This window comes from Toxotes jaculatrix, chromosome 13 (assembly GCF_017976425.1).
Source record: "Toxotes jaculatrix isolate fToxJac2 chromosome 13, fToxJac2.pri, whole genome shotgun sequence".
Classification (NCBI taxonomy): Eukaryota; Metazoa; Chordata; class Actinopteri; family Toxotidae; genus Toxotes; species Toxotes jaculatrix.
In genome coordinates this window covers 26,062,181-26,086,385 of record NC_054406.1, presented here as the reverse complement: position 1 = coordinate 26,086,385, position 24,205 = coordinate 26,062,181, and the positions used below count along the sequence as shown (strand labels likewise).

Sequence of the window (24,205 nt, the reverse complement as noted above, 5' to 3'; positions counted from 1 at the left end):
CATGCTCTCACATAACACACCTAATGCACGTTTGAATTTATTCATCACTTAATAAATGTACATTAGAATTTTAAACATTCATTTAAAGGAAAATGAAGAAAAAGAAAAATTCTTTAGATAAACTAAAAATTAGGTCAGAAAAGAATAAAAAATCATCCCAAAAAAAAAGCATTGTACTTTTGATTAGTATTTTCTGTTGTGTATGTTCTGTCATTATACTGACATATGAACTGCCTTTTACCTCTGTCATGGAAGTCAATTTGGTCTCAATCGACAGAATTATTACATTTAGAAATGTTTTCAATGGTTGAAATACTTTTCTAAATACTTTGGGACTTATACAGGTTTTGTGCATCTTAGTACATAAGTCCCAAAGTATTTAGCAAAGTATTTCAACCAGCTAAATGCTAATTCATTTTTCCTTTTTTTTTTGACTTTAGAAGAAAATCAAAGTTTGAAGGAAGGACTTGGAAAAAGAGTCAGGGTAAATACTTACCATGACTTTTTTTTATTAACTGTTATTAAATACAATTAAGAGTTAAAATGTATCTTACACACTAAACAGACTAGAAACTTATCTAAACAGTAAAAAGAGTAAAAAGTCATAACTTACTACTACATCTATGTACTAACATGCAATAAACATATACACTTTTTTTTTTTTTAGAAAAGTGTAGAAGAAAATGAAAGTTTGAAAGAAGGAGTTGGAAAAAAAACTTTACTTTTAAATACTAAAAGAGAGAAACTCCAGTGCATCAAAAGCAGAGGGACAGTGAGCACCAGGCTGGGGGACGGGCCAGAGGGACAAGTGCATGACGTCATCCTGCTGAACGTGGACCACAGGCTGTGGGAGGACTCTGGGCTGGATCATTTTACAGAGACAGTGGAGGAGAAGGAAGGTCAGACTGGATCAGCTACACCCTTTAGACTGCTGCAGCAAAGTGGGACAAATGAGTGTGGTGACCACTGAGCCAGGATAAAATGCTTCTGACCAACACAAAGACAGGAGGCAGGTGAAAACCAACACTTGTCTATACATTTAGAGCACTGACGTCCTGCGGGACACTGTCTGGTATGGTCTGTGGAGCAGAGGTGGAGGGCTGGGGCTCTGGTCCAACAGGACAGCAGGAGTCTCATGGCATCTTCTTGCTGAGGGCTCTGGAGCTGGTCTCCTGCTCCCTTGGTCTCCTCCTGCATACAGCAGCCTGTTACAGAGATGGACACAGCGAGAAAGTCAAGGTCCAAGTCAAACTAGTTGACTTAAAGTCCTCTCAGACTGCTGCTGTAACATCAGTGGATTCAACACGAAGCTCTGAGGAAACAGAGCAGAGGTGCTGTTACACGCAGCAAACGCCACATATTTAACGAGTGTGGATGCTGCTCAGGACGACAAACACTGACTCGGTCGATCGCCAGATGAGACTGAGTGTGGTTTACAACCTCAGCCAAACAATGAGCTGCTACAGCCCACTCCACAAAGCCCCCATTCACAGCAACAGCCACGGAAATCACACATGTAACACTCCAGCACACACCTCCACTCCACACTTCCACCATCCACAGCTCTCATCAACATACAACCACTCCCACTGGTCTCTGAACAGCAGCCACACATCAAACTTACTGATCACTTAGCATAAAGCACCGACCGAGGACCAACCAAATGCACGCTCAGCACAACTGTTCAGCATCATCCGGGCAGCGCATGAAGACCTGCAGGAGGACAAACAATCAGTGGGACGGCTGTCTGCAGGACAACCAGAGAAACTGAAGACAGGTGTTTCTGCTGCTCCCAGCAGAGGGACAGAGGCCCACATCTGGACTTTACAGGCAAAACCACATCTCAGCAACGTGGGGATATGATGTGACTGGCAGCCATGGCAACACTGGACAGGACCAAGTTAAACTGACAGGATGTCAGTCCTGGAGGTGGGAGGCATCGCCAGTCTGTAACGTTTTACTATCTAATATCTCCACTGACTCCCTTCAAACTAAATGCAAATAAACTCTTTCATGTATAGTAATAAAGGAAAAATCACATTTTTTTCCATTAATCCCTCACAGTTCAGCTTCAGTAGTGACCATTTGTTCAGAATTAAAATCAAACAAGAAACAAATTTAAAATCAAAAGGAAAATAATGTACACCAGCAAAACAAGTCCATTGTCTACACAACGTCTTTGTCTTTTCTTGAGGGTCATAACTGTGTGATTGTATTAGTGTAGAACTTGATGGGTTGATGATTAATAATTATTTTGTATTTTTCAACTAATCATAAAACTATTTACAGTTTTATGCCACATGTGCTCGTGAGTGTTGGTTTCCCTTCAATCTTACATGAACATTTTATAATATGTAACCAGTGGAATCACTGAGGTTAATGACAATTACACTCATTTAAAAACATTAGGTATTAAAGCACTAAATCAAACTAAAGATAATCTTCAAAATCTGATTATTTCAAATCAGCACAAGCTCATAACAAATCTAACAGGATCCACATTTTTGCCCAGACAGTAAAAGAAAGGAGTCTCACCCTGTTGGTGCCGGTGCTCATCTGGCTCCTGGTGGACTCTCTCCTCCAGCAGCTGTGGTCACGGAGGTGAGAAGGCAGATCACACATCTGGAAGCATTAACACAGAGTTTAGGATGGGGCTCTGCTTAACTCATATTTTTGACTCAACACTCAATAAATGTGTTTCTCCCTTCAACCTGCTGAGCTCCCTGATGTTTCCCTTCATTAGAAAAACATTTTTCTACTCTGTGTGGAAATGTCCCTTTTTTTTCTCTTTCCTTTCCTAATTTATCTGCTTATTTCTTTATTCAGTGCTGTAATGTCACATTAAAACTTGACAGTACAGAAACAACAACAGCATTAAAAGTCATCACTTATACACTGGCCAATAAAATAATGAATGTGGGTTCATCTACAGAAAAATGTCAGGCTCAAAGTGGAAACTACTGTATCTTTAAAAGCAGCAATTTACTGAAGGTGGAGGATGAATGCAAACCTGTGCAATATGCAAGATCTGATTTTTCCCTAAGAAGCTTAAACAAGCTAACACTGAATGTGTTTGCTTTAAAAGCAGGTTGACAGCTGGGCAGGGTTACTTCTGTCTGAAAGTTACATTTAATTCAATAAAAGAAATGAATATTATGCTTTGATTGGGGTTGAATGATTTTTTGCTTTGCATCTAACGCTATTGATTTGCACTAAAACATGAAGGAAAGAAAAAAGTGGTGTGGAACTTTGTGTAAAGAAAACAATGGATTTGACTTTGTTCAATAAAATGATGCTGAGCTTCTGTAACACAACAGATTGTGGAGGATACTTTTGTTCCATTACTCTGTGTGAATTTACAGCAACCATAGCAGCTCATGCAGAGGCACATTAAAGGCTTTACCATGCACAGTGACTGTAACCCTGACTAAAAAACTAAATACCTGAGGCTGTGATGTTCCTGGTAAGTTTATCCTGCAAAGAAGATCAAGGGAGATCATGGCTGGATAAAGTCACTCTGGGCAGTGGGGGCAAAAATGATGTGTGGCCCCACCTGAGTCCTCTTTACCTCACTCTATATGTCCTACACCTACTAGTGATCTTATGATGGAAAACTACAAAGCCCCAGGTTTGATGTGTGTTAGTTTAAGATCATTACAAAAAAGAGAGAGATGATAGAGAGGCTCTCTCTCATCATTTCATTTGATATTTATAAAACTGAGACACACATTTCAAAACAAGGGGGTTTCAGGGTCTGAGGACCTATAGGGCAGCCTGCTTGGCCTGGTTGGCAGTTCAGCCTTGAACGTTTCCAGTTTGTCTCTTTTTCTTGTACTATATGGACACAAGGCTCATTTTTTAACACAGCATAGTCCGAATTTTTTATTTGTCACCTTTCTGTTCAGGGCTAGTTCAGGTTTCCCTCCTCCTTCCTTTTGTATCCTGTATGTCCCCTGCCTTGTGTGTATTGTTTGTCCTCATTTGTCTGTTTGGTCGGTGGTGGTGTGTGTGTGTGTGTGTGTGTGTGTGTGTGGCTCTCTTGCCAGGATTGAGCGTGGGGACGTCACGTTCTCAACCAGTAATTGACACAGCTGTTCTGATTCTTGTACTCATCTTGTCCTCCCTCTGTTCCTGTAGGATCACCTGTCCATTCTCCACTGCCAGGATAATCATTCCCAGACACCTGCTCCCCCCGCTCCATCAACCATTCCACCCACTTTGCCTTGCCTCAGCCGAGAGCAGCCTCACTTCCCCACCACGCCATTTTCTCAATAAAAGTGAACTCTGCACTTCATTGTCTCAGAGTCCTGCATTTGGGTCCTTCCTGGTTAACACTTTCATCCCATTAAATGTGAATGAGTACCATCATTTTTGAAGCTGTTGCACAGGCGTCTACCTGTATGTGTACTTTTCCTGTTGTTGCTGTCTCTCATTTGACTTGTTTACTAATAGTTTATACAATAGTTTGATCAAGTGTAGTCAACATTTCACTTTTTTATTTTTTTACACAAGCTGATCTCCTAAATCTATTCAATATCCCATATATACATTGTATGTTTAGTTTTGTTATAAACAACCAGTCCATCTGTAACTTCCTGTATTGTTCACTTTATTGCTCTGCTTGCTAAAAAAAAAAAAAAAAAAGAAGGGATTTTAAATCTCAGTGGGTTTAAATGATTGAAAATAGTTCTATTAGTTTCAGAGACTTGCAGTTAATACCCACTCTGTTTTCCTGTTTCAGTCGTTCTCTCTCATCTTTTCTTGGAAACCTTCATTTTTGCTTCCTCAGAGTTAAAAGCCAACACCTGGAAGTCACTGATCTGAAACAAGGACAATAAAAACATACAGTGGGTACGGAAAGTGTTCAAAACCCCTTACATTTTTCACTCTTTGTTAAATTGCAGCCACTTGCTAAAATCATTAGCATGGTCATCATTTTTTTCCCTCATTAATGTACACACAGGCCCCCATATTGACAGAGAAACACAACTTTGTGGAATTTTTTGCAGATTTATTAAAAAAGAAAAACTGAAATATCACACGGCCATAAGTATTCAGACCCTTTGCTCAGTATTTAGCAGAAGCACGCTTTTGAGCTAATGGCAACAAAGAGTGAAACATCTAAGGGGGTCTGAATACTTTCCATACCCACTGTAAGCTCATTATTTCAGATTTATTCATACAAAAGTCAGTTATCACCATGGGTCTAAAAAAGCTACAGTGACAGATGCAAATAATGACTGGACCATACAGAAAAACATGTGTTTCTATCACAGTAACCTGTAGCTCTTTCTTTCCAACACTGATGCATATCATATATCATATCATATCATATCATATCATATCATATCATATCATATCAGTACAGGTGAGTGATATCTGTCGCGTTCAGCAACATGATACCAGGAAGTCAAAGTGGAAGCACTGGGATCTAAAATCATTCTGGGACGGATGTGACTTCTCTCTGTTAGTTTCAACAACATAGTGTCTCAGTGTTCAGAATAAAATCCATAAATAAATGAAGATATTTTCAACAGCTAACTGTTGTTGTGAAGACATTTGAGTCGCAAGGACTTTGATATGTATTTTACAAGTAAATTAAGATATATACAAACGAAGTTTTAACATTTATACAAAACACCTTGCAGTTTATAAAATGAGTAAAAATAGTTCTATGCAGCTGAATAAAATATTTAAATGCTGCCTTCACATTACCTACTTTTACTTTGATAATTAAAGAACATTTTGCTGACAATGCTACAGACTTTCACTGAAGTAACATCAGCTGCTAACAGTAATGTAAAAGACAGTTTACATGACATTTGTTCATCACACAGGTCCAACATAATGCCTGTCAGTCAGAGCAAGGTAAAGAGACTGAAACATATTTAATTAGAACGTTCATCAGGACTAAAGAAGAAGAAGTATGGTGAATAATAATATATGTCATGTGTACTTTGTACAGCAGACACATAATGATGCCTCAACTTACTGCATAACTATGAACCTCCAAGATCTGCTCCATCACACCACATGATGGAGCTGATTAATTAAGAAGAGTCCAGATGGAGGGTGGAGGAGTCTCAGTGTGTCTGCAGAGACTGTGTAGAAGGACAGAGCAGCAGCAGAGCAGTCCAGATACACTGATGATTCTCTTTCAGATCCAGAGGAACACACAGGGATGATGGTGGACTTGACAGTGGAGCTGTTCTCAGAGCAGTTCAGACTGCAGCACTGAGAGTCTTCTCCACTTCTTCTGGTTCCTCTGTCAGTCACTGCTGGATGAAGCTCTCCTCTCCACTCTACCTCCCAGTAACATGGACCAATCAGAGCCTCTCTACACACAAGCTGCTGCTGCTTCAACCTCTCTGGATCATCAGGACACAGCTCGTCCTCTCTCAACACACATACTGTCCTCTTCACTCTCTCCTTTAGAAAGATCAGTACCTCCAGCTGTTGAGAGAAGAAGACAGACAACAGAGGTGATAAATCAGTGTTTACAGAGACTCACTTCATCAGCTGTCAGTCACTGATGCAGCACATCCAGTATAAAGAGCAGCAGGGACTTCAGTCCTGTTCAGAGCAGAAGTGGAGCAGCTGTGTAGTGTAGCAGCTTCCTCTCAGCTCTCATGTTAACGTATTGGAGTGAAGACACTGAGCTGGAAGCTCACACACCTGCAGAGACTTTTAGCATCAAGTCTGTTTCCTCTGAACATTTCACTCAAGTCCACAGTGGAAATAAACTGCTGAGTCATGAAGCTTCATTACTGCACAAACAGTTTAGTGATGGATTCACTGCTGTTACATGTCAACTCATGTTCCATTTAAAGAAAGAGTCTCTGTGTGTTGATGAACATCTGATCTGCTTCTGAAATATCAGCTGACAAATAAACATGGAGGCTGTCACTGAAAGTATCTGACAGATGGACAGATATACAGATGTGATCACTGGACTTCAGCAGAGGTTCTGCTCTGTATCAGACCACATGCTGACAAAATGTCATGATGCTTCTCTGAAATCAGAGCCAGTGATTTGCAGGCTGCAGTCAGACTGATCTCAGAGCTGTGACAAAGATCAAACTCATCAATTCTTTACTGTTGAAATGAGACAACAAACAGTCTCAGATTAGATGTGATGGTAGGACAGTTGGACCAATGAGGACAACTGTCTCTACACATCCTGTGAGGCTGTCAGCTGTGATCCAGCTTTATTTCCTGTTGACATGAACACAACAACAACAGATCACAATTAGCTTGTGGCTGCTGTGATTGGCTGACTGTCCTCTGCGTCTCTGTCTTTCTGTCCCATCCTGAGGCCTGTCTCCGTTCTCCTCTCACAGCTTCAATGAGGAAAGCAGCCACTGAGAAGGTTGGAGGTTTACAGGAGACACTGGATCTTTGCTTTGATACGAACTGTGTTTAGTACAATACTGATGAAAGCAGCATGGACTGACTCCAACCCTCTACTGACCTCAGAGTCTGCAGTCCACAGTCTGGACTCTGCAGAAAACCACACAGATGCTTCACTCCTGAATCCTGCAGGTCCCAGTTTTCACTCAGGTCCAGGTGTCTCAGATGGGAGGGGTTGGACTTCAGAGCTGAGGCCAGAGAAGCACAGCTGATCTCTGACAACCAGCAGTGACTCAAACTGAATAAAGAATAAAAGATGTGAGTTTAGGAGACAAAGCTCCTGCTTGAAAGCGTTGAGTGTTTCATCATCTGTTCAGAGCTGAAGAAGGTTGAGAATGTACAAGTTTGGAAAATGGAAACTCCAAACACCTGAACCAACAGGATGCAGCTTAAAAACAGTCAGATACTAAAAGTCAAACACAGCTCTCATTAACTTCAGTCACTATAAACATCACAGATCATAAAGCAAAGAGTGAAGAAACATTTCTTTCTGTCTTAATGTGGAATATTTGCTTTGTATGTGAAGAAATATAAAAGTCAACTGAAGGTGAAGATGAAATTGTTCCAAAGTAAAGAGTCAATTAGCAAGTGTTGGATTTTGAATCTTCATTCAATGAGTTTGAAATATGAAGCTGAACAAGATGCTCAGTGTGGATCAGCATCAAATCTCTGAGCTCAAATCTCCTTCAAAAAGTCCCACATTCACACTCAGGTTTAACAGTTTGGAAGAAAGTTTTCAAAGTGTTCACTAAGGTTTCAAATGAAATCTTTCATATTGTGTGAAATAATAGTTTGAGCCTTTGATGTTTTGAGTGTGACTGAAGTTTGTGTTGGGAGTTTGAGAAGCTGCAGACATTCAGCACATGTGCAGTGTGTTGAATGAGACATTTCATCACATTCCAGTCATGTGTCTTTGGTCCAAAGCAAGTTCAGCTTCATCCAACACTCTCTGCTCACACATTTGAATCTGCTGTTCCAGCATTGCATTCTGGGATTCCTGGCCCCACCTTCCTGGTGGCTGTCAGCTTAGGGGGGGTCTGTGTCCCACAGTTTGTGTCCCTGTGACAAAGACACAGTGGGACGTTGACACCCAGTGGGCTCAGTGATTGGTCGGCTGTGTGGAGCTGAGAAAGGAGCCAGGGTTTGAACTTCTCTCTCTGCTCTGTTTTCATTGTTTCCACAAATATTTGTGTCCCTGTTCAGCTCAGCAGCTGAGTGTAGCTCTATGAATGTCTTCAGGAGACACTGTGTGAAAATGTCCTCTCCGTATTTAAACCATAGTCACGTGTCCTCTCTGTGACAGCAGGCTTTTCACTGTGCCTGTGAGTGAGGCCATTGGGAGCAGCTATGAACACTTGTGCCTTCAGACCTGCTCACACGTGTTGTACAGATCAGTTCTTGTCAAACATCCTGATCTCAATGAGACTTTGTGAATAACACAAGCTCAACTCAGTCAAACTGCTGACACTGTCAATGTGGACTGTAAGAGTCAGAATCCAAATCATTTTCAAAGCTTTAAAAATCACTTTGAAAATCAGAGTCAGCACTTTCACAACTTCCTTTCAACCATTTCACACTTTGAATGTTAGAAATTCTGAAGGAGATTTGACCTAATAAATACTGAATAAAGCACAACTTTCACATCATATTCATCTCAGCACACAAGTAAACAATGGAGTCTGACCTCAGAGTCTCCAGTCCACAGTCTGGACTCTGCAGAAAACCACACAGATGATTCACTCCTGAATCCTGCAGGTAGTTTCCACTCAGGTCCAGGTGTCTCAGATGGGAGGGGTTGGACTTCAGAGCTGAGGCCAGAGAAGCACAGCTGATCTCTGACAAACTGCAGCGACTCAACCTGAATAAAGAATAAAAGATGTGAGTTTAGGAGACAAAGTTCCTGCTTGAAAGCGTTGAGTGTTTCATCATCTGTTCAGAGCTGAAGAAGGCTGAGAATGTACAAGTTTGGAAAATGGAAACTCCAAACACCTGAACCAACAGGATGCAGCTTAAAAACAGTCAGATACTAAAAGTCAAACACAGCTCTCATTAATATTAATGACAACATGCTGCTGCTTCAATAAAGACATAGTGACTTCAGCTCTTAAACTCTTCCAGCTCCACCAGTGGCTCCATCTATACAAACTCATGTTGTTGACATTTGTTTCAGATTCTACTAAAGATCCTAAAGTTTTGACAGAGAACAAACATGTCAGGCTGAAGTTTGGAGGAAAGGCAACAAATGATTGAGACAAAATGGAAAAGATTTTCACTTCATGTAACGGTGACGACATTTAACAAACATGCTGAGTTTGTTCTGAATATCTGAGTCACTTTGACTTTAGTCTCATCACTTTCTAGTCGTGTTGGAAGAAGAAAATACTGAATATATATTTGTTGATGTGAGTGTGGAAAAAACTTGGATGTGATTTAAAGAGTGAAGCTTTTTTCTTGTTAAATGAAGCTTTGAAATCTGTAGCTCAACGTTGCTCTGCCACAGTCAGTGGACTAAACCACAGAAGAAGAAAACAGACTTTACCATGAAGATCCTCAGTGTGGATCAGTATAATATGAGTGTGATGTCTGCATTTTACTGTCAGCACAACTTTCACATCATATTCATCTCAGCACACAAGTAAACAATGGAGTCTGACCTCAGAGTCTCCAGTCCACAGTCTGGACTCTGCAGAAAACCACACAGATGATTCACTCCTGAATCCTGCAGGTTGTTTCCACTCAGGTCCAGGTGTCTCAGATGGGAGGGGTTGGACTTCAGAGCTGAGGCCAGAGAAGCACAGCTGATCTCTGACAAACTGCAGGAACTCAACCTGAATAAAGAATAAAAGATGTGAGTTTAGGAGACAAAGTTCCTGCTTGAAAGCGTTGAGTGTTTCATCATCTGTTCAGAGCTGAAGAAGGTTGAGAATGTACAAGTTTGGAAAATGGAAACTCCAAACACCTGAACCAACAGGATGCAGCTTAAAAACAGTCAGATACTAAAAGTCAAACACAGCTCTCATTAACTTCAGTCACTATAAACATCACAGATCATAAAGCAAAGAGTGAAGAAACATTTCTTTCTGTCTCTCAGTCTGACCTCAGAGTCTCCAGTCCACAGTCTGGACTCTGCAGAAAACCACACAGATCCTTCAGTCCTGAATCCTGCAGGTCGTTTCCACTCAGGTCCAGGTGTCTCAGATGGGAGAGGTTTGACTTCAGAGCTGAGGCCAGAGAAGCACAGCTGATCTCTGACAACCTGCAGCCCCTCAACCTGAATAAAGGTTAACAGATGAAGATGAAAATCATTGATAATCCAATCAGAAATGTCCTAATCAATGAGCTTTTCTCTAACATGAGCAGAGTGACTGTGTCCTTCTGTTGCTGTGGATCATCATCATGTCAGCCTTCTACACACATCATCCAAATGTCACCACAACATTCACACACCTGTTCATGTCAACACAGATTCATATCAGTCAGGTCTGTCATTAGAGGATCAATATATTTAGCAGCTCAGTAGGTTTGTGCAGTTAAAATGAGAAGTCCACATGTTCACAGCTGGATCTGAAAACAACAGTCAGATGTCAGATGCAGATTAAGATTAGGAGTTGTTGGTGTCTCTCAGCTTCACAGCTCTGTTTGGAAACAGCTTCCAGCCTTTTTACAAACATCAGATTTGATGGTGTCGTTCATCATCATCACCTCTATGACTTTAACCAGGTGTAAAACCTGTTTGTTGAAGAGCTCTGCACCTGTTGACAGGTAGAAATGAGCAGCTGTAGCAGAAGATCTGAGCTTTTGCTGCAGTTTGATCTTCATGGAGTGTGGTAAACATTTACTGACATGTATCTGTACACTGATGAATCACTGTTGCACTGTCTTCTGTAATAAGTCCTGAGGGTGGTTCTGACCTTTGACCCCAGACGCTCCAGTCATAGAGACTGTAGTTTGTCAGTCTCCATGGAGATCTGCTCATTGGAAACTGCTCTTACTGGAATTAGTTGCTCAGAGAACAGACTCCCGCTGAGCTTGTCCTCACTGCAGTTTGGTATCATAGGCTGGTGGAGGAAGGAGCAGTTCAACACATTCTATCATGTCTCTCATGTGTAGAGTCTATTTCCTGGATCCACAACGAAAACATTCATTCAACTCAACAGAGACTGAGCACAAAGTGGTTTTCATTCATAACAGAGCTTTGAAAACTTTCCTAAACTCTGTCATCCAAAGATCTCTTCGTTCACTCCATGTTTCATTTCTCAGAGATTCAACAGTCAGATGATTGTTAAATAAAGTGGGATTTGTTAGGAAACAGCAGCTTTTTCACATCTATATCCAGTGTGTACCTGCTCTAAATCCCAAACACTGTGACTGGTCTCAGCTGCCTTCTTTTTGTAGTCATTACAACAGAGAGTCCTTTCTCCTCTCCAGAAGCTCCAGAAGAATTCATGTCCCTCACACACTCTACAGCCTCACCTTCACTGACTGATGGACCACAACATCAACCTCTGGAAGCTGAAAAACTGTCCTGTCCAACATGTCCCCATCATGACTCTGCTCCTGTCGCCCTTTAAATAAACCCTTTTATTTGGAGCCATAAGGAAAACCATTTGGAATAAGTGAGAACTCTGATCTGACTCCACTAAGTTATCATGAGGCCGTCTCCATTAGAAAAACATTTTTACTGTCCAGGATTTTTCTCTGACTCCAGGATATTTTTCTCCAGTTGAGCTCAGTGAACAGTGACAGCTGCTAAAGATGATCTCTCTCTGTGAGCTACCTGCTGCTGTTAGCTTCACATCCATTAGCTGCAACATGGGCTGACTTTTACCAAAAGGTACAAATGAAACTAATGGACTGACAATATCAGAGCTGCACATATTTAAATATGAAAGGATGAAATATTTAGACGAGCGTGGCAGACGACTGAATGATGATTTGTCGTCAACACAAAACTGATCGAGAACAAACACAATTAACAAACCAATAAGGTTGAATTATTTTCAACATGATGTGATCAGAGAGATGTGATCTGTCTTTAGGAGAAATTAGGGGTGGGTGATATGGCAAAAATATCACATCACGGTTTTTTAATGGTAAAATCACGATCACGATTTTATCAGTTCATTTTTACAGTGAAGTTAATTTAGAACCAAACTATTCTCTATGTAAAAACTTAGCCCTAAAGATACAAGAGTCACCTCTTTCCACCATTTGCTACTTCTCTCACACAGCGTGCTTTTATCAAAGGCTTGTGTTATAGTTGCTTGTTTCTGTGTAATGTCTTTAGCCGTTGTGTTTCCATCCGAAGCTCAAACCTTCTCTGTGCAAACTTTACAAATGACAGTTGTTTGCGCTTTGTCGTTTGGAGAAAACCCAAACCAGTTCCATACGCAGTGTTGGAATACATGTAACGACGTTACGTATTCAGAATACAAATTATGAGTAACTGTATTCCATTACAGTTACAGTACAGTATACTTCTCTGTTTCACGAGTTTATATTTATTCTCTAAAATGAACAAAGGTAACCCGATGCGTTTCCCAGAAGCCCCAGCTCCACGAAAACAAACATAAATAAACAAGCTATTCGCCTGATCAGTCGGTCAGAATGGAGTCGGACGAGGAGCAGCAGGAGTGAGAACTTGAGCCGCAGCCGGCAAAACAGAGTCGGGACAGGAATGAGTTGGCCAAGACAGAAACGGCGTTACGTATTTTGAATACGTAACGCTGTTACATGAACTCCGTTGCTCCCCAACACTGTCCATACGACTGAAGTCCTTTTTGGGGACCAACTCCAAGCGTTCACTTTCGTTGTCGGCCATGGCTACCCGCTACACCTTGACTAAAACAACGAGGCCAGTAAAAAAAAAAAATCAACACTGCTCATACTTCGCCATTATTGGTTGGTCATGTTCACGTGAAGCGGGCTGTTAGTTGCCCAAGGAAAAAAATAAACTTCTCGTGCATCTGTGCGCAAGCATAGAGCTGCAATTAATAGAATGTGTCCTATAGACGATAATACGATCTCTGTCCTCTGGCAGATCGTCAACACTTTCTAATCCTTCACGATATAATATCGTCATATTGCACACCCCTAGTATATGTATATTATGTGTACATAACTATACACTGCTGCACAACTGTACATACCACCATTAGAGAACCATGGCTCTAACTATTTTTCTATTATAAATGTACACACTGAACACAACAACATTGTATATATTATTGTACATATTATTCTCCTCCCTGTTTTTATTTTTTTTATTTTATCTTATTATTAATATTATTGTTATTTTTGTTGTCATATATATATACATTCACTCTTTATGTCTTTATACCTTGTTACACTGTATTTTGTAGAGTTGCTAAGTGCTGCCAGTTAGCTGTCAACTTGTCCTTTCCTTTCTTTTTGTGACTGTTTTACTTGCTGCTTTAACATAACATTTTCCCCCTGAGGGATGAATAAAGTATATCTATCTATCTATCTATCTATCTATCAATCTATCCATCTATCTATCCATCTATCTATCTATCTATCTATCTATCTATAAACCAACAGTGTGGTCCTTTAAGTCTTTGCTCCTTAGCACATTTAACAAGTCAATTCAACTCAATGAGTAAAGACCACAATTTACTACACTTGTGTTAAATATCAAAACGCACACACACACACACACACACACACACACACACACACACACACACACACACACACACACACACACACACACACACACACACACACACAAAGACATTTCTCCTGACACTTCACTGAAATGAACTTCAAGTGTTTTTCAATTGATTGGCACAAATATTAGTTGTGAGGATCTTCTGTATATTGTTGTGATAAAAATGGACTTTGAACAACTCACACTGGACATTTTCTACACTTCATTTAGAAAACATTAGTCTGCTGACTGTGACAAATACCAGTGTGTGAGTTATGAAGGTTTCATTGAAGTCAACGGACATTATTCATGACAACTGACTGAAATGAAGTGAAACTGAAGGAATAATTCTTAGTCTGAGATAAGAAAAAGTCACAATATGGAACAACAACTATTTCAAATTCTCATTCATTCAAGATGAATGGATTCAAGTTCTGGATGAAGATAAACCAGGTTCAGTTGTGGATTAAAGATATAAGATCTACAACAGTAACAGACAGTGAACTGACCTCAGAGTCTCCAGTCTACAGTGTGGGCTCTCCAGAAAACCACACAGCAGCTTCACTCCTGAATCCTGCAGCTTGTTGTTACTCAGGTCCAGGTGTCTCAGACTAGAGGACTGGGAGCTGAGAACTGAGGACAGAGCTTCACAGCTTCTCTCTGAGAGGTTACAGCTGCTCAGTCTGAAGAGGAAACAATGAAGAAAAAGTCAAATAACATTTGTGTTGAAAGGACAATCAAAGGAACAAAACTCTCAGTTTGCTCTGCAGCTCACAGCAAACTAACAGACCTGCATTTGAAAACTGGGCCAAACATCAAACACAGATTTGTTGAGTGAAGCAGAAATATCAGCTCTTTATCCACCTGCTAACCAATGAGGAGTTTCTACATTGATGATCATCTTTCATTGGCTCTGATTCAAATCCTTTCTGTTTTATTCTCAACAAGTTGGAGACATGACAGTTAAATATGACACGATCAGTAATAAACAGACATGTACAGTCAATGCCGTAAGTATTTGGACAGTTAGACATGATATATTCTTTGGGATCTCAGCACATTCAATTTAAAATATAATAATGGATACTACAGTCAATGACTGCAAAGGATTTTACACTAAATATTAAATCTGAGGAGTTTGTTTGAAGTTTGTGTGTTTGTCCAGTTACTTTTGAACCACTAAAAGGGCTGAATCTCCCACACAGTTCTTTCTATACTGATGTCAACCTGCTCAAATTAAAGCTGAGACTTGGCTCTTTAATGTAGGATCCATTATTTTAATTCAGATTAAATGAGATGAAGCTCAGAGCTCAGAGATGATGATAAGGAATTAAAGAAGAGAGGAATTGATTTTCCCTCCTGCTGAATAAAATAACAGAGTCTTTATATAATGATGAATAAATCCAACTATCTATACACTTACAGAGCTTTGTTAGAGGCTTTGACAACTGGCAGCAGCTTCAGAAGAGCCTCCTCTGAAGCAGAGTATTTCTTCAGGTCAAACACGTCCAGATCTTTTTCTGATGACAGTAAGATGAAGACCAGAGCTGACCATTGAGCAGGAGACAGTTCACCTGTGGAGAGACGTCCTGAACTCAGGGACTGTTGGATCTGCTCCACTAGAGAACGATCATTCAGTTCATTCAGACAGTGGAACAGGTTGATGCTTTGCTCTGCAGAGGGAGTCTCTTCAATCTTCTTCTTGATGTACTGGACTGTTTGCTGATTGGTCTGTGAGCCACTTCCTGTTTGTGTCAGCAGACCTCGTAGGAGAGTCTGATTGGTCTGCAGTGAAAGACCCAGGAGGAAGCGGAGGAACAAGTCCAGGTGTCCATTTGGACTCTGTAAGGCCTTGTCCACAGCCCTCTGGTAGAACTGTGTTGGATCAGGTTTGTCTCTGAACAGTTTAGACCACAGGGAGGTTGATTGTTCTGACAGCAGATTGACTCCAGAGTTGATGAAGGTCAGATGGACATGAAGAGCAGCCAGAAACTCCTGAAGACTCAGATGGATGAAGCAGAACACCTTGTCCTGGTACAGTCCTCTCTCCTCTTTAAAGACCTGTGTGAACACTCCTGTGTACACTGAGGCTGCTCTGATATCGATGCCACACTCTGTCAGGTCTGATTCATAGAAGATCAGGTTTCCTTTCTGCAGCTGCTCAAAAGCCAGTTTTCCCAGAGACTCAATCATCTTCCTGTTCTTTTTACTCCAGTGTGGATCTGTCTCATCTCCTCCATCATACTTAACATTCTTCAGTTTGGACTGAACCACCAGGAAGTGGATGTACATCTCAGTCAGGGTCTTGGGCAGCCCTCCTCCCCCTCTGGTTTTCAACACATCCTCCAGAACTGTAGCAGTGATCCAGCAGAAGACCGGGATGTGGCACATGATGTGGAGGCTTCGTGAAGTCTTGATGTGGGAGATGATCCTTCTGACCTGCTTCTTCTCTCTGAACCTCTTCCTGAAGTACTCCTCCTTCTGTGGGTCAGTGAACCCTCTGACCTCTGTCACCATGTCAACACACTGAGGAGGGATCTGATTGGCTGCTGCAGGTCGTGTGGTTATCCAGAGGCGAGCAGAGGGAAGCAGTTTCCCCCTGATGAGGTTTGTCAGCAGCACATCCACTGAGGTGGACTCTGTAACATCAGTCAGGATCTCAGTGTTGTGGAAGTCCAGAGGAAGTCGACACTCATCCAGACCGTCAAAGATGAACAGAACCTGGACCTCTTCAAACCTGCAGAGTCCTGCTTCTTTGGTTTCAGTAAAGAACTGATGAACAAGTTCCACCAAGCTCAACTTTTTCTCTTTCAGCACATTCAGCTCTCTGAACGTGAATGGAAATGTGAAGTGTATGTCCTGGTTGGCTTTGTCTTCAGCCCAGTCCAGAGTCAACTTCTGTGTTAAGACTGTTTTCCCAATGCCAGCCACTCCCTTTGTCATCACTGTTCTGATTGGTCCGTCTCTTCCAGGTGAGGTTTTAAAGATGTCTTCTTGTCTGATGCTTGTTTCTGGTCTGGCTGGTTTCCTGGATGCTGTTTCAATCTGTCTGACCTCATGTTCATCATTGACCTCTCCAGTCCCTCCCTCTGTGATGTAGAGCTCTGTGTAGATCTGATTCAGAAGGGTTGGGTTTCCTGCTTTAGAGATCCCCTCAAACACACACTGGAACTTCTTCTTCAGAGTAGATTTAAGTTTACGTTGACAAACTGGAGCAACATGTCCTGAATGAACAAACAAGAAACAACATCAATGACTGATTCATAAAGAAAACATGACACGTTAATCCCCCTAAAGAACACACATGAACATATGTCCCTCCATGTCTTGAGACGTTAGTAAATGTCCCATTTGTCCATCATGTAGAATCTTTAGAGAAATCCTCTTACTGCTGTGCAGACAGTCAGCCAGCTCCTCCTGCTTCATTCTCCTCAGGAAGTTCACTGTGATCTTCACAAAAGCCTCTCTGCTGCTCCTCCTCTGCTCTTCATCCTCACCGTCCAACACCTCCTCATCCTCCCTCTGACTCTCTGAGCATTCTGGGTAATCTGGACTCACAACCTTCTGGATCTTCTTCAGCTCCTTCTTCACAAAAGTGACAATGTTCTCCTCCAGCAGCTGGAACAGAAAACTATATGAATGACACAATCAAAGTAAAACCATGGAGCCGAACATCAGATCCATGTTGGACACACTGACAATCCACTGCTCTAAAAAGTGCAGCACAGAGATTATTGTCAACACAACAGATGTCAAAGTAGTTGTTGTCCATGTACAGACCATAAATATGGAGTCCAGGTGTGTTTGATGCTGCTGGGCAGACTGAGCACTGGGAACCTCTGAGCTCTCCTGGTCCAGTCTGTGGAGGAATCATGAAGATTTAGCTCACATTATGTTTGCAGCATCTGTGAGTGTTTTATGCTTTGTACACAAACAACAGCTGCTTTTATGTTCTGTGGTGACTGTCCTGATTAAAGCAAACACTACTGTGCTGTGACATTCTCAATGAGAGGAAACAAGCAATCAATTCTGTACCTCATGACCTAGAGTCATCGCAACAAGTCCACCTTTTAAATGATGGGTTTTAAGGACTCACACTGGGTTTGACAGAAGTCTCACCTCTGCTACAGGACACTAACACAAACACTGGAACTGGATAGATGCTGAGTTACAGGGAGTTTTAGTTCTGATCTCAGTGACACATATAAGAACATAAGAAGTGTTTTTCTTGAAAAGAGAAACATCAACTTTGCCACTAAAGCCTGTGTTTCAGCCTGATCATGTTCATATACTGTGTCATTCATGAAGCCTGGAGACAAAACACAATCACTTCATCTTTCATAGAAGACCAGTTATACAGGACAGCTGTCTGATATATTTTAAACTCAGCTGCAGCTCACTTCTTTGCAGCAGAGGGAGGCTGTCCTTTGAAATCAATGAGGTCACTCCTTGACATGTCACTCTTCATGGACACACAGCTGGGCTCAGGTACAGGGAAGTCTGGTCTCTGATGGATCCTGGTGGACACAGAAATTAAGACCATCACTGACATGGGGACAGGGACAACATATCTATTATTCATACAGTGTTCTCATAGTAAAGAAGAAAACATGTAGTCAGCTGCAGCTCACTTCTTTGCAGCAGAGGGAGGCTGTCCTTTGAAATTCATGGGGCAACCCATTGACCTGTCACTCTTCATGGACACACAGCTGGGCTCAGGTCCATGTTCAGGTCCAGGTCCAGCAGAGTCTGGTGTGTGCTGCTGCTCTGGCCTTCAACACAACACACACAGAGCTGTGAGTGTGAATAATGATGGTGCAGTGATGTGAGTGCTGAGCTCTGACATGGAGAAGAGTCATGGACAGTTAGAGATCCTCATCTCACCTCTGAGCTTTGGTCTGGATCTCATGGTCCCCACACAGACTGCTTTTAGGGGGAGGGGCTCCCTCCTCTCTGTCCTCACACTGATTCATGATGCTGAATTCACATCCACATCAGCTCACACACACTTTCTACCTTCATCTGGAGAGAAAACACAAATCATTCATCTGCACATCAACTGAAATCATCCTCAGGTTCATGTTACTTTATTTGTATCTTTAGGTAGATTTGTTCCTCTGTTTTAAAGTTGTCTGACTGAACCATGACACTAAAGAAAATAATAAAATGGATTCTATCAAAGAGAGAGAACATGCTCATTATGGTTCAGTCAATGTGAAAATGTGCAAGTTTCCTTAAACAGTGTAAACGTTGCTGAGCCTTTTTACAAACCACTTCACAATTTTTTTCAAAAAGTCAATTTGCTGTCAATGATAGTCCCAAGATATTTGTAAGACTGCACATACTCAATGGTCTGACCTTTAATTAAAGTGACTTGGTGCCTGTGGGGTTTCCTCCTAAAATCAATGAGCATATCTTTGGTTGTTGTAGCATTTAGCTGCAGGTAGGATTCCTCACACCACTGAACTAAATCATCAATGACTGGTCCATGGCTGCTCTCACCGTCCTGGAGGAGACTAACAATAACTGAGTCATCAGCACTTTATGATGCTTCTGCTGTCATGTCTGCTCTGACACATGTTTGTGTATAAAATGAACAATAGTGGTGACAACACACACCCTTGAGGAGAAACAGTGGAAGAACACCTTTGGTCAGACAATGTACTGTTGACCCTCACTCTCTGTGTCCTGTTGGTTAAAACATCCAGAATCCAACCCACCAGATTATTATTTAAATCAAACTGTTGTAGGAGCCTTTCAATTCAAATGTGAGGTTGGATTGTATTAAAAGCAGAAGACAAGTCCACAAATAAAAGCCTGGTGTGTGTCCCATTAAAATCCAGATGTTTAAAAAGCATGTTGAGCAGAGTCACTGTAGCATCCTCCTCTCCTCTGTGAGGCTTGTATGCAAACTGCAGAGGATCCAGTGCATGTTCACTTTGCTTCAGGACCTCAGATCTGACCAGTTTCTCAATGGTTTTCATTCAAATTGAAGTCAGGGCGACTGCTCTAACGTCATTCAGTGTTTTGGGACAGCAACCACAGCATCTTTCCAGAGCTTAGGGACATGTTGTGTCTGTAAGGACGTATTAAAAATATACTGAAACACAGGACTTCACTAAACACACACATATATTATAGGGGCCGTGACCTTTGTTCACTTTTACCACACAGAACGCCTTTTTGACATCACACAGTTCAATGTTAAAGTGCATAGTGTCTTTAAGTTTGTTTCAGTTTCTGTACTAAAATCAAAGGATTCAAAACAACAATAAAAACAATTCAGAGCATTATCCAGCTCTGTGTCTGAGTTCCAACCATCTAAAAAGACACGAGTACTGAGCTCTGTGCTCTGAAGGCCTGCAGTAGTTTTCATGCTTGCCCAGGCTGAACCAAGTTTGTTTGCTGCCATCTTGTTTTCCAGTTTTGATTTGTAATTCTGCTTTGACTGATTTGGTAAATCATGGTTTGTTGTTGGGAAATATTTGAACACACTTATAGGGAATGATCATGTCCCTGCAAAAGACCATGTATGAGCATGTTATGTCCACCAATGAGTCCAAATCATCCCCACAGGACTGTGTGAAAACATCCCAGTCTGTGCAGTTAAAACATCCCTGGAGACAGAGCACCAACTCATCTGTCCAGACCTTTATGTCCCTGCTCTTTTCTCCATCATTTGTCCTGTAGAAATATCAGCTGCTCCTCCACTGATTGGCTCTTCTTTCCTCTTTCATATCTTTCACACACGATTCAGAGACGACCATTTCCATTCACTGACACACAGATGGACTGAGATCCACTGATTTTATCTGACAATCTGTTTGTCTGCAGTGTTTCTGTAGAAAATGACTTGATGAAACAAGCTGCAGGTGATTATTCCACACAAAACAACTGAGACTTCATTTCTCCTCAATATTATTCCAGGGGCCCTTTTAGTTGGGGCCCCTGGCACTTTCCTGCCTTTTCTAATAGTAAAGTCTGAACTATATGAAGCAGCAAAAACAAACCAAAACCAAACCAAACAGCAGAGACACAGATAGACATCAATAAAAACAGCAAATATGTCCTGACAGACAGTTTTTCTGTTTGTACTGTGACCAGCCACAGAGATATAATCACCTATCAGAGCTGCTGAGATGCTTTATTGTGAGAGTATTTATGGATTTGGGTCTTTATCATCTAATTCATCAGGTAGAGTTTGTCCTGATAGGACCAGGAGGCCTCTGACTCTGTGGATGGAGTGTTAACTGTCTCTCTGAAAATCACATAGAGGCTGAAAAACCCTGTCAGTCCCTCTGAGCTCAGTCCCGTAGAGTTCATCTAATGACAGAGAAAGTCAGAGCTGTTCTCCAGCCGCTGTCCGGCCGAGCTCAGGCCGCATTTAGCGGCTCAGACTGCGGGAGAGCAGCGGCTCAGGTCCGCCTCCTCCACAGGCTGATTCAGGCAGGAAAAGCTGCCTTCAGTCAGCAGTAAGTGGAGCCACAGACTAACAAAGGCTCCGTGTTCAGCTACTGACCATCAGCTCACTCTGCTTCTACTCTGACTCCACCGCTTCTACTGCAAATATCCACACAACATGGGGGATAATGAACGAACGAAGAGACACGAACCGCTGCGTCTCTTCGCGCCGCCATGTGAAATAACGGACCTCTTCCTGCCTCATCTTTACAGTGACAACTTAGTCTACACAACTAAACACAAAAACGCAGTTTAAAAAAAAAAACACAAAAACACAACATCCAAAAAACTCGAACATCAGATAATTCAGGTAACTACAGGAAGTATTGACGAGTAAAACATTGAAAGTGCGGACATTTACCTTCAGACAGAGAAAATCATCCGCGCCACAAACTTCGGTCAAAGTGAAAGTAAACTTTCAGCAACTGTGGAGTACAGTGATGGGAATTCCAACTCTTTTAAGAGAGCCGGATCTTATGGCTCGGCTCACTAAGAGCAGCTCTTTCGGCTCCCAAGTGACTCACCAGATTTATTTGTTACTTAAATTAACTTGTTGCTTAAATTAACTTATAACTAAAATAACGTATGTTAAATACTGTGTAAAATTAATTACCAATGTGCAAAACATACATTATATCAAACCTTTATTATTTATATGGCTTGGCTAAACATTGATTATTATAGGAAATATGCTGTAAAAAAAATTAATGGAGGCTGTGCACTGTGTAAAATGGCAACAAAGGTGACACAGGATATATCCAATAAAAAATGATGCCCATAGATGAGCTCTGGACTAACTTACAACCAGGGGATGCACTGTAAAATATTACAACAGTGTAATGAACTTGTAAAAAATAAAAAGCAGCAGATGAAAGTGGAAGTTAGACTGCACTGCAACAACCAGGGTGACAACGTGGAAAACATCACAAGGGAAAGGACTGTCAGAAATATGTGATGCAGTGTGAAAATGAAAACGACCAATGACAACATCAGCAGTAAAAGTACACAAGTATTATCAGCAGTCAGAGGATTCACTGTAAAACATGACAAACAACGTGAACACCAGGTATACACTGTAAAAATGACACATGAAACTAAAAAGTTTCTATCTTTGTTTTTTCTCAGATCTTTCAGATAAACTGTGGCAGCATTTTAGTTTGAACTCAATCAGCTCAGTTGTCCCAAGACTCAGAGAAAGACAAAACACTGATGTTCACAATGATGCTTTTAATGTAAAAGGACAAGATCATGATTAGAATCTTTAAAAAGTAAAAGTCAGCAACATTTTTCTCCTGTAATAATCGTAGCTTCCATCTTTAAAGGACCGGAAGAGGAAGACGTTTACAAGGAATCATTTAGAAGAGTTTAACAAATAAACTGCTTTAATACATGAATCTGAAAAGGTGTGTGTAAGTGAAAGAGACAGATATGTACAGACTGAACTATCTGTTCAACAGTGAGAGAGTTTCTCTAACAGGAGGAGACTCTCTCTGCTACACTCTACACAGAGAAACTGAGGAATCAGATGACCAGAGAGGATACAGAGGTTCAGTGAATGTGGTGTTGATTTGTAATCTGAATGCTGGCCCTCAGAGCTCAGAGCTGAGGCCAGAGAAGCTCAGCCTTCCTCGGTGATCAGACATCAGACAGCCTGCAGACACACACAACATCACACAGGAACCCTCTGTCAACACCTGCTGGTCTGTTTTATTGTACTTTTTTGTTCATATTTTTGTTTTTCTTCCACATTCAAAATTGTCTCGAAGCGCTTTACAGAGACCCAGAGCCTGACCCCAGAGCAAGCACTTCAGGCAACAATGGCAAGAAAAAACTCTTTTAAGAGGAAGAAACCTTGAGCAGAACCTGGCTCATATGGGGGACCCTCCTGCTGATGGCCGGGCTGGGTGAAAGGAGGAAAAGGAGGAAGATAGGACAGCTAGGAATGAAGGAGAGGAGGAGAAAGACATGCTGCATATAAAACATGATACAAACAGGGTTGGCAGTGAACAATGTTAGAGAGCCAGCATTCAGATTACAGAACAGTTAGTGGATACTGTGTGCTCAGCAGGTTACAGTTATGATAGGAAACAGAGCACAGAAGCAAAAAGCTGCAGAAAGGTACAGAGAAAGAGAGACCAGAGAGAAACAAGCACAGGACTATGGGACAGAGAGGACACAGAGTTAATGACATGGAATAAATGCTAATACATGTGAGAGTGGGTCTGAGGAGAGAAAGAGAGAAGAGGTGTGCAGAGGATCATGGGAAGTCCCCCAGCAGCCTAGGCCTATAGCAGCATAACTAAGGGATGGTTCAGTTGCATGAGCCAGCCCTACTATGGGCTTTATCTTTAACTATAACAGTGTCTATAGAAATAATTGTGACTAACTCAGTGCTGGTGCAGCTGTTTGAGAAAATGATCTACATTCTGCATGACTGTGTTTTAACTGCTTTTATGTCCCGACTTGGGACAAACTGGACTTGGGATCTGTGGGAAAAAAAAGTGTAGGATGAAAATAAGAGATGATAGAGAGATGATAGTGGAACTGTGATTTCATCAATTTGAAGTAACACTGAAAAAATGGAACCATATGGGAAAAATAAAGTGTAAACAGTTATAATTGTTTTGTACTGTAGAGAGAACAGCAGTCGTCTCTGCCTCTTTC

General features: G+C 41.4%; 1 protein-coding gene across 1 annotated transcript; it reads right to left on the bottom strand.

Annotated features, from left to right (window-relative positions):
* Window positions 1-15,499: 15,499 nt before the first annotated feature.
* Window positions 15,500-17,272, bottom strand: LOC121191853 (protein NLRC3-like; the record flags this gene model as incomplete). The annotated part of the gene is made up of 1 exon (XM_041053306.1): window positions 15,500-17,272. A coding segment is annotated over one exon (1,773 nt), but the record flags the coding sequence as incomplete, so codon positions are not given.
* Window positions 17,273-24,205: the final 6,933 nt, after the last annotated feature.